This window comes from Propithecus coquereli, unplaced genomic scaffold (genome assembly GCF_000956105.1).
Source record: "Propithecus coquereli isolate 6110/MARCELLA unplaced genomic scaffold, Pcoq_1.0 Scaffold139, whole genome shotgun sequence".
NCBI lineage: Eukaryota > Metazoa > Chordata > Mammalia > Primates > Indriidae > Propithecus > Propithecus coquereli.
In genome coordinates, this window is record NW_012138191.1 from 5853339 (window position 1) to 5865248 (window position 11910).

Genomic DNA, 11910 nt, shown 5'->3' on the forward strand with positions numbered 1-11910 from the left:
TCCCTTCCCCCCAGCAGAATCTAGAGATAAAACAGGTATGAAATCATCTACTGATGTCACCAGAGTATGTGCATATACATAAATATTACTATTTGTCCCACATATAATTATTTAAACACCTTACAATTTATTTAATAGATGTGACTAATAAAAATATATAAAGTATTAAAAATTTTAAGATAAGAAAAAAGGCATTAAAGGAAGAGACTCTGACAGTACAGCTCCAGTCTATTCACGCTGCGTGTACTAGCATTCCTGCTTCTGCTGAGCACATCACATGTAGCCACAGCCTTCTTTACGCAACCTGCAGTCATGCCCTCAGTAGAAAGGTGGATACCAGAAACTTAAGTTCTAAGGAGTTTAACTCACCAAGCTCTGTGATGACTGCATTATTCGCAGCTGCTTAAGAACAAATTCTACCTTCTTCTGGGTTGTAAGAGAAGCCAAAAATGCATTGTGGTTCCTACAGGACAATTTGGCATTGTCATAGGTCTCCTTGGCAGTAGTAATTTTCAAACACGAGTTTCCAACCAAATGCCAGCCAATGCCACAGATATTTTCTTTTGTAAAGGGGGAAAAGAAAAAAAAAGAGTTTTAAAAATCACACAAAACTACTACATTACTAGTTCAAATTACTGAACACTTAAGCAATCTTTGTGATTTGAACTCCAGGAACTTCATTAGGATGTGGTAAGGGCATCAGACACATTACTGAGAACCAAACACAGAATATAAGAATAAAACACAGTTTGTCAGTTATATCTCCTGGATTACAAGAAGTATATTCTGAGGTCACCTTTCCTCTGTCTTAGAAGAAAACACCAGTTTGATGCCAATGTTAGACTGGTACACCGCCTTTTGAAGAACAATTAGAAAGAAGACTAAAATCTTGAGTGAAGAGCAGACAAATGAATATCCGTATTGGAAGGGTGGGGTAGAACACTGCAAGAATGGAAGTGGAGAATAAATAACTCTACAATCTCCAAAAGCTGCACTGTTTCCGCATCATCAGGTGGAAGGTACAATCAAGTGCACAAAGCATCCCAAAAATGAGGTGGGAATATTGTTCTTGGGAAAACACCAAAGTAATATGGCTGCAGCACACAAGGAAAGCTTGTAATCTGCAGCTGGTGATCATCCTGAGCCCACACAAGGTACTAGAGACAAGCTACAAATGCTTCCTGGAAGATAATGAATAAGCAAAGCAACTTCAGCAGAACCAAAGTACCCTGAGATGCCATTAACAATGTTCATTAACAGTAACAGTTACTGAGATAAATGAAAGGCGCCATGGGAAAGAGATCATAAGAGCAGATAAAGACCTGCTCCTCAAAGTGTGGCATCAGCAACTAATTAAAATGCAGACTCTAGGGCCCCACTCTAGACTTGTACCTTTAGCAAGATCCCCAAGTGTTTCCCTGTACATTAAAATTTGAGACACACTTAGATAAAGAACAAGAAGCTCAATCTGGAAGCTGAATGAAGCACTTCCAAAGGACATTCAAAAGGGGCCTGGTCCAGCCCAACTGCCCTGCATACTCCTAGACGTTGCGTACAGTCACAGAAGTTCCCCTTCCCGGACATCCTGGGTAAGCAAATATATCACAGAGGTTCAGTCATGGCTGGCTGGCTTCACGCCCCAGACTCATTATCCTGAACTTCAGAAGTGCTATATATTGAGGTACTCAGGGCTGGAGATCATCAAAAAGTACCAACAGAGGTCTCTCCTCTTCTCAGAGAAGGCCTCTCAGCAGGTGCCAAGAGCCAAATGCCAGTGGTCAATAAGAAGTACTCTTCATAAAGTGCCAGCAGACGGGCTGTGGAAACTGCTGTGTTCTAGTCCCAGGTTAGCATGGCAGGGTGGGGAGGGGACAATAGAGCGGGCTCAGTGATAGGGAGCCAAACTGTCAACTGATTCTCCAGAGCAACAGAAGATGATTTACTTTGTTTCAAAGGATAGTAGGAGCAAATACTTAAGAGCTGTATTTTAGTTTAAAACAGTAACAACCATACTACTGGTATGGGGAATGAATGGATAGAATTAGCTTTTCCCCTGGGCTAGGTTCAACCTAGGCTGCAAAATATTGGGGGAGGGGGAAAAGTTGTGGACTCACACACATCAAGATGCCCCTGGCAAGGCCTACCGGGCAGGGCGATGCACTCCTGATTCCGGGGCTCCCACTGGCAGTTCTGGTCCAGGGCACAGCTCCTGCAGCTGGTCTTCTTGTTACAATAGTACATGGGGTTATCCTTGGGGCAATTGTCATACTTGAAAATGGAGATCTAAAATACAGGGGACAAAAGCTTTTCTCTTATATCCACAGAGAGAACTCATGGTGAGGACTAATACTAAAGACAACAAAATCCATGGAGGAAGCAAACTGCAAATAAATAAAGAGTAGGTAGATAAACAGATATATATATAAGATGCAGATGAAGCAGCACTGCAGTGCAAACACTGCAGCAGAATGTTCTACAAAAGGACATGCTTTTAACTGGCAAGGAAGCAGCCCAGTCTTTTAAACATCATGCCGCAATGTGCTTATCTGTAAAACGGCAATATTGAACTTGCTGCTTTTCAAATGACCCCCTGCAACAGTCTAAAAGTTTTCTACTTTACAAATGATATTAGGCTGACAAAAAATGTCTTATAAGTTGTCAAAAACTACAAAAGCTGGGCCATCTTATCTTTTTTAGTCTTTTGCTGGAACCTGTATTTTAAAATCATATATTGTGAGCAGTGAAGTTATACAAAACCAAGATATAACATAAGACTAGGAGATTCTGCAAAGTCTGTCATTTCTATAGTTCAATATGGACCACTACACACCTGATACAATCTCAAGCCCTAACTTGCTACCAAAACCTTGAACAGGTAGAGTGAGGTTGCTGTTTAGAAACCCAAACCAAGGATCCAGTACTTAGTCATAACCATGCCCTGGGACAATAGTTCTACCTTCTTTTAAACCACCATATACAAATCCCTGTGGCTAGTAAGACCCTTGGAATCAGCATGTATAGAGCATCCCCTTCCTATAAGAAACCTGAACAATAATAAAATCCAAATCTATATCCCATTTTTATAATAACTCCGGACCATTATTTATACCATACACACTATAACCTAAACCTATGCTCAGTTAGGATTTTTCTGTTCTCAGAAATGGCCCCCGACCTGGCCTTCCGTGCAGCTGTGGTTCATAGCGACACAGTGGTCATTGCACCAGTGGCAGTCGTTGGTATTGGCCGTGCAGCTGTAACAATCTGTGTGCTGGTCACATCTGTCCTGGTCAGGAGCTATAAAAAGAAGAAAAACTCATCAACTGTGGCAGCTTCGGTTGAGCACAATCTGAAACTGGTGTTAAAAAAAAGTAACAGTGGTTGGGAAGTAAAATGAGTGCAACTGGCAGGAAAATATACTGGTGTGTTCAGGTTAAAATAAGATTTAGAAATAAATAGGCAATCTGAAGAAACACTGTTTTGTACCCCCAAAAAAGTACACAGAAAGTGGAAAACAGAGACAGGTTCATTTAACAACTGTAAGATATAACAGAAGGTCTGGTTCTTTGAATACTTTTCTTCCCAAGAAAAAAGTCAACTAGTAATAGAATGAATGCCTGAGGCTGCCCAGGAGCCAAACAAAGTAATGTAGGAGGTCAAGCCATTCTCCTCGTTACAAATGCAAGGCTAATTTGGGCACAGGAAGTAGGCAGCACCCTAGAATCCCATAGGGGACATTAAGCTGAGCTGCATTTCGTATACTTATATGTAAATTCAACAGTGCAAGTTTGAGAACTTCTGAGCTACTATAGACATTTTGCATCTCCTGTGGACCCTAGAAAAGAGAAGCTGCTCAACTACGTTGCCTCATTTGTTGAACCATCCCATGGACAAGGCACACGGTGGAACACAGGAAGACGCAGGGCCCACTTTCACAAAGACCCCAGCAGTCTGCTCCTTAGGCTGTTCCTTCTGTCCTGGTCATCATCCCGAGGACTGGGCCCACCCAGAAAGCAGAGGGAAACAGGGACTCAACATCTCAGATGAGATGACGGCAAATAGGTTCATATTCGACCGCCTAAGGTAATTTACTGTTATTTCCTATAAACTTGCACATTTAATTTGAGCTTTTTTATTTGGATAAAAAAATAACTATTTCAATGATTTTATCCCTTTCTGAAGGCAGTGAGTAATCCTACCAGGTGCTGATAATCTCTGTTCTCCTGCACCCACCAGCCCACCACTGAACCTGGGAGGGTTGCCTGGGTGTTCTTACTGAGGATTTATGTTCCTGAGTAGCTTAATTTGGAGCATCCCTGGAGACTGAAAGCTGCTTCTATCCAACATAACTCTCACGTTAACTGTCAATACCAAACCTACTTGTTAAGAAAATTCAGCCAACATACTTTAAATTGATAAGAACAAATATTTTGTAGAGACATTCTTCTTACTAAGAACTTTCCCACACATTACTTCACTGTATCATACTGTGCTCTTTATCAGAGCCAAAGGACAAGAAGCTAAGCAGGCAGGACCATCCTCAGCCACCGTCAGCCTTGCTATCACTGTGTGTCCAACTAGAGGAGCTGGAGAAGAACATTTTGTAAGGGCAGCCACTCTTCCTTATCCACCGGAACAATTCACCCCAATGAGGCTTTTCTAGGTTGACCCTTCTCTTTTATCCTTGATGTCAGACCTCTGTAATCCAATATGGTAGCCACTAGCCACGTGGTTTTTAATTAAAATAAAATAAAATAAGAAATTCAGTTCCTCAGTCACACTAGCCACATTTCAAGTGTTTGACAGCCTCTTGTGGCTAGTGGTTACCATATTGGGACAGTCCAGATACAGAACATTTCCATCATCAAAAAAGGTTTTATGCCGGGCACGGTGGCTCACGCCTGTAATCCTAGCTCTCTGGGAGGCCGAGGCGAGCAGATCATTTGAGCTCAGGAGTTCGAAACCAGCCTGAGCAAGAGTGAGACCCCGTCTCCACTAAAAATAGAAAGAAATTAATTGGACAACTAAAAATATATAGAAAAAATTAGCCGGGCATGGTGGCGTATGCCTGTAGTCCCAGCTACTCGGGAGGCTGAGGCAGAAGGATCGCTTGAGCCCAGGAGTTTGAGGTTGCTGTGAGCTAGGATGACGCCATGGCACTCTAGCCGGGGCAACACAGTGAGACTCTGTCTCAAAAAAAAAAAAAAAAAAAAAGTTCTAGGCCGGGCGCAGTGGCTCACGCCTGTAATCCTAGCACTCTGGGAGGCCGAGGCGGGTGGATCATTTGAGCTCAGGAGTTCGAGACCAGCCTGAGCAAGAACGAGACTTTGTCTCTACTATAAATAGAAAGAAATTAGCTGGACAACTAAAAATATATAGAAAAAATCAGCCGGGCATGGTGGCGCATGGCTGTAGTCCCAGCTACTTGGGAGGCTGAGGCAGGAGGATCGCTTGAGCCCAAGAGTTTGAGGTTGCTATGAGCTAGGCTGACGCCATGGCACTCACTCTAGCCCGGGCAGCAGAGCGAGACTCTGTCTCAAAAAAAAAAAAAAGTTCTATTGGCTAGCACTGTATCAGACTAACTGCAGCCAGGTTCTGGAGTTGGTATGCAAAGCCTACGCAATGACAGGATGGTTATGTCTCTACCATTCACAGACAGCTTCTAGGAGCCACATGGCATGTTCCCATCCAAGATGTTTACAAACCAATTTTCAAATACCCAAAAAGGCTTTGCACAAGTTATTACTGAATAATTCTGGATAATAATAAGGGGAACATAAAAAGCATACATATGCTGAGTTCCTTTACAATTCAGATACAATGTGATTTCAAATTTATTAAATTCTAAGTAGAGAAAAAAACATACTTTTGGAAAAACACTCTGATCTTAACTTCTCTTCATGTTCTTTAGTTGTTGACTCCCAGGAGATACACTGAGACAACCCTGTGTCCCACACACACCGGATACCAGGTCCTGCTGCTAAACAAGCAGCTTCACTCTTGTGTGCATCACACTGTTCTGAGGTGAACACCAGGATGTCACTGAGGAGGAGACTGTTGAAACCACCAAACACATACATGGTGCTAAGAGGAAAAAGAAAAAGAAGGAATTTACTGAACCCTTAGATAACAACTGCATGACATACTTTGTACAGACAAATCTTACATATAAGTCCTCTAAGAAATTATTTTTCAAAGTTTCAAAAACATTCTTATTGCTCTCCCTCCCCAGTTCCACCCTTTCATCCTGGCCTGTGACCACCCAGAGTGGTTTCTATGCTCTACCTACTCTTCCAAGACACTATATTAGGAAGTGTTCCTGACAGCCTGGTGACTTTTAACCTTCAGTCTCCGGGTGTCAGGGTATGCTAACATCTTTTAAATTTAAACAGTAATTCTATATCTACATGTTTTTAACACGTTTTTAAATATTAAAAATAAAAATATACAATTTTAAAAGCATAGGTAAAAGCCTCTATAATTAGGGCTATGACATATTGGTGCATAAAAGCATAGACCAACCAGAAACAGATAAAAGTGCACATGGAAATTTGGTACACAGTAAAAGTGGTATCTTAGTGGGGGAAAGACAGTCTTTCAGTAAATGGTACCAAGATAATTAAACCTACAGAGAAAGATAAAACTGAATCTATTTCTCATTCTATGTATTGGAATATATTCCAAATGGATCAGAGAATGACCTGAAAAAAAGAAACCACGCGAGTACTAGAAGAAAGAATGGGTGAACTTCTTTACCACCTAAGAGTGGAGAAAACATCCCTATAACTTAAAATCCAGAAGGTAGGGAAAAAAAGATAGAAAATTTTGATTATATGAATTACAAAGAGTTTTTACATAGAAAATAATGCTATAAGCAAAGACAAATAAGCTAGGAAAAACTTATTTACAATTACATTACAGAAAAAGGAATATCCTAATATAGAGAGGGCTTCAGCCAGTTTCCAGGGGGAAAATGCAAATGCCCTTAAGCATATGAAAAAATGCTCAATTTCAGTTGTAAGAAAAACACAAATTAAAACTACACTGAAAGGCCAGGTGTAGTGGCTCACACCTATAATCCCACCACATTCAGAGGCCAAGGCGGGAGGATTGCTTGAGGCAGGACTAGCCTGGGCAACATAATGAGACCCCATCTCTATGAAAAATTTTAAAAACTAGCTGTGTGTGGTGGTACATGCCTATAGTCCCAGCTGTTCAGGAGGCTGAGGCAGGAGGATTGCTTGAGCCCAGGAGTTCAAGGCTGCAGTGAACTACAATCATGCCACTGCACTCTAGCCTGGGTGACAGAGTGAGACAAGAAAGGAAAGAAAGAAAAAAAAGAAAAGAAAGACTAAAAACTTCCCAAATTTGATGAAAATGAGTAATCTATACATCCATAAAGCTCAACAAACTCCAAGTAAAATAAACACAAAAAGATCCACATTTTTTGTTACATAATAGTACATATTTCAGGGTGCATGTGATATTTTGATACCAGTATACAACGTGTAATGATCAAATCAGGGTAACTGGGATATCTGTCACCTCAAACATTTACCTTTTCTTTGTGCTGGGAACATCACAATTCTTTTAGCTATTTTGAAACATATGATAAATTATTGTTAACTACAATTTTCCTACTGTAACATCAAATAAAGATGCACATTTTGACACAATATAATCAAACTGTTGAAAGCCCCAAAGAGAAATCTTGAAAGCAATAAAAGTAAAACAACTCATCATATACAAAAGAACCACTTTAAGATTAACAGCTAAGAAATAATGGAAGCTAGAAGGCAGACAGATGACACAAGGAAAGTGTTGAAAGAAAAAAAAACTATCAAACAAGAATTCTCTATCTAACAAAACTACCCTGCAAAAATGAAGCTGAAATAAAGACATTCCCAAAGACCCAGAGACTTCTTTGCTAGCAGACCTACCTTACAAAAAATACTAAAAGAAAATACTAAACAACAATAATAGTTGGAGACTTCCATATTCCATTTTTGATAATAGATAGGAATAGCTAGACATAAAATCAAGGATACAGCACTTGAACATTATCAACCAAATTAACCTAACTGACATCTACAGAATACTCTACCAAACAAAAACAATATACACATTCTTTTCAAGCTCACATGACACATTCTCCAGGATAGACAATATACTAGGCCATAAAAAACTCAATACATTTAAAGAAAAAAGGAAATCATCAAAGTGTGTTCTCCCACCATCACAATGGACTTATATTAGAGATAGATATCCATGAAAAAGAATGCAATTAAACCCTTATCTCACATCATATACAAAAATCAACTAAGAATAGAGCAGGCTTAAAATGTAAGACCTAAACCCGTAAAACCACTAGAAAAAAATATCAGAAGAAAGCTCCACGACATTGGTCTGGGCAATGATTTTTTGGATATGACAGCAAAAACAGAGGCAACAAAAGTGAAAACAGACAAATGATGTTACACCAAACTAAAAAGCTTCTGCACAGCAAAGGAAACAATCAACAGAGTAAAGAGACAACCTGTGGAATAGCAGAGGATATTTGCAAGCAATATCTGATAAAGGGTTAATATCTAAAATATGAAGAAACTCAAGCAACTCAATAGCAAAAGAACAAATAACCCAATTTAAAAATGAACAAAGGACCTGAACAGACATTTCTCAAAAGACAAACAAATGACCAACGCGGGCATGAAAAAATGCTCAACATCACTAATTATCATCACTAATTATTAAGACAAAAGATAACTGTTGACAAGGATGTGGAGAAAAAGGAACCCCTGTACATTGTTGGTGGAAATGTAAATTAGTGCAGCCATTGTGGAAAACAGCATGGAGATTCCTAAAAAAACTAAAAATAAAACTACCATATGATCCAGCATACCACTACTGAGCGTATATCCAAAGGATATGAAATGAGTATGTTGAAGAGATATTTGTAAACCCATGTTCACAGCAGCATTATTCGCAAAAGCTAAAAGGCAGAAGCAACCCAAATATCCATTGATGAATGAATGGATAAACAAAATGTGGTATGTACGTATGCATGCACACACAAACACATACAAAGAGGAATATTATTTAGCCCCAAAAGACGACATTCTGACACATGCTACAACATAGACAAACCTTGAAGATATCATGCAAGTGTAATAAGCCAGGCACAATAGGACAAATACTGTACACCACTCATAAGAGGCACCTAAAGCAGTCAAATTTATGAGACGGCAAGTAGAATGGTGGTTGCCAGAGGAGGGGGAAGGGGAGAATGTGGAGTTATTGTTTAATGGGTACAGAGTTTCAATTTTGGAAGATGAAAAAAGTTCCGGAGATGGATGGTGGTGATAGTGCACAAGTGTACAACAATGCTAATGTACTTAATGCCACTGAAGTGTTCACTTAAAAAATGGCTAAAATGGTAAATTTTATATTTTACCACAATTTTTAAAATATCTCAAAAAATCTTAAATTAACAGGAAACAGAACATCTGAATAGACGTACCTATCACAAGAGATTGAATTAGCAATTTAAAATCTTTCCACAAAGAAAAGCCCAGATGAATCCTATCAAACATTTAAAGTAGTAATACCAATGGTTTACAAACTCTTCAAGAAAATAGCGGAAGGAACACTTCCCAACTCACTCTATGAGCCCAATATCAGCCAGACAAAGACATCACAAGAAAACTACAGACCAATATCCCTCATGAATATAGACAGGAAATTTTTGAACAAGGACACAGGGAAACTCTTCTGAGTGATGGATGTATTATCTACATTATGTGCTGATGATTTCACGAAGTGTATACTTATGTCAAAATGTATCAAATTACATACATTAAATAAGTGCAGCTTATTGAGTATATCAACTGTACCTCAATAAAGCTGTTAATAGACCACATACGCACAGCTCCACACATTCAAAACAAAAGCAATTATAATTGCTTAAGGGAAAATTCTCAAGGCTAATAAGTGTTTACAAAATGATACACTACAGTTGTACCATAGAATACACTGGACCTTACTTGCCACATCTGTGATATCTCTGTGCCTTTTATGTGACGTTCCCTGGGACAACCTCAATCCCACCAACCCTGTGCGAGATTAGAATCTGAAGAAAGAGTTAGGTTGGGGGCTGTGTAAACAGGAGAGACAACACTACCCTTAAATATCTGAGGGAGCTACACATGGCAAAGGATCTGTGCTTCTCTGTGAAGATTTAAAGAACAGAAATAAAATCAAAGAGCAGAAGATACAAGGAAGTGGATTCCAGATAACACAAAGGAGATCTTGCTAACAACTGCTGTCTACAGAAAAGAAAGGAGCTTCTTTCTTAGGTGAGTTTTCCATTCCTGGACAGGTTTAATTAAAGGGGCACCTTCCTTGTTGGGCATGTTCACCACCTCTGAACAGGGCTAAAGGGGATGTCTGCATTAAGTGTGAGTTCGGAATAGATCATCTCAAGGATCTCTTCCAACCCCAAGATCCTACAATCTACCAGAAAGTTCAATACTCATACACAATGAGGTATCAAGTAATTCACTCTCATTATGCCTCAATGTCCCCAAAATTAACAGAAATGAACACCAGGTTTCCTTTTTAACCTCACTATTGGCTTACTTGGGGGCATCATGTTAACCAGGCTGGATTCAGCTAGTTAATTTGTTGCTTAAACCAAATACACTCTCTCCTCCTTCCAGTACAGTTGGTGTTCTTGGCAATTCTGAAACCATCTGGTCATGCAGAGGCTCTGAAAGGGCGAGAAGAGCCCCTCAGCCCTCTCTTCTCCTTCTTGCCTCCCTCACAGCTATTAGGGAAGGCATAGCTGACCCAATGCGACTGAGCCACTTAAAACATGAAGAAATCATGTGAACCAAAGTTTCTTTTTCAGTAAATTATGTCATAAAATTAAATTGAAACCACGGCCTTTTAATACGTGGCCTCCTTGTCCCCTGTCCCCGCCAATCTTGTCTCATACTCACATATCAGGCTTCAAACACACCAGTGGAATTACATAAAAATAAAAACATTATTATAACTCAGGCAAGCCAGTCCCAATTTTGATTCATGGTTAAACTACATTTCATGGTAAACTGTCAACTTCTCTGAGTCTGTATAAAACCTAAGAATGTTTTAATACATGATTCATTTGTTTGCTCATTATCATTGTACTAATGACTGCCATTTAGCAACTGCCTATTATGGCCAAATCCTGTGCTAGGAGAACATCAGGAACACAAAGATGAAGACAGCTGAGGCCAGGCACCCACAGGCAAGGTGACGACCAAATACTCTCACTGCATTTTAGATGAAAACTGCAAGAGGGACTTGCTAGAAGGCTTCAAGGGCCTTCCTCACTGAAGAAGTACCAGATTTTGATTTAAGATAATATTCCAAATGTTATCTTAAGGTGGTAAAAGGTAGTAAGGCAGCAAGGTAGTAAAAAAGCCTTCCATTTTAATCTGTAACTATCAAATGTTCTTGCAGTAAAACCATATATATTGCTAAAAAACTAAATAAATATTTTATAAAAGATAGTCCCTTTTCCAACACCCAGTTTCTAAATTGTCAACTCTTTCTTCAGGTCTCCAAAATATATCACTTTCTTATCTTTACTAATGCAAGTTAAATTACCTTCATTTGTCTTTCTTCATAACAGAATTTTGAAAGTCAAGTGAATCCTAACATAACGTAGGCATTAGAGCACTTAAATAGCTTAAGGGTTTATACAGCTTAGAATTTTAAAGGGGGAAGTAGACAGCAGTAATAATATAAGAAACAAAATGAGAAAAAATAACGATTAAGCTGTTTAACTTCTGTCGCCCAAGCTAGAGTGCAGTGGTGCAACCATAGCTCACTGTAGCCTCAAACTCCTGGACTCAAGCAATCCTTCTG

At 39.4% G+C, this 11910-nt stretch overlaps 1 protein-coding gene across 1 annotated transcript in view; it reads right to left on the minus strand.

The window, feature by feature from the left end:
- Positions 1 to 11910, minus strand: part of ATRN (attractin) — a 169432-nt gene that overhangs the window by 80287 nt on the left and 77235 nt on the right. The window contains exons 10-13 of the mRNA XM_012639248.1: positions 5867 to 6084; positions 3176 to 3297; positions 2145 to 2283; positions 370 to 560 (exon numbers count right to left, since the gene is read on the minus strand). Coding sequence (XP_012494702.1) covers positions 370 to 560; positions 2145 to 2283; positions 3176 to 3297; positions 5867 to 6084 — 670 coding nt within the window. The remainder of the gene's footprint in view (positions 1 to 369; positions 561 to 2144; positions 2284 to 3175; positions 3298 to 5866; positions 6085 to 11910) is intronic.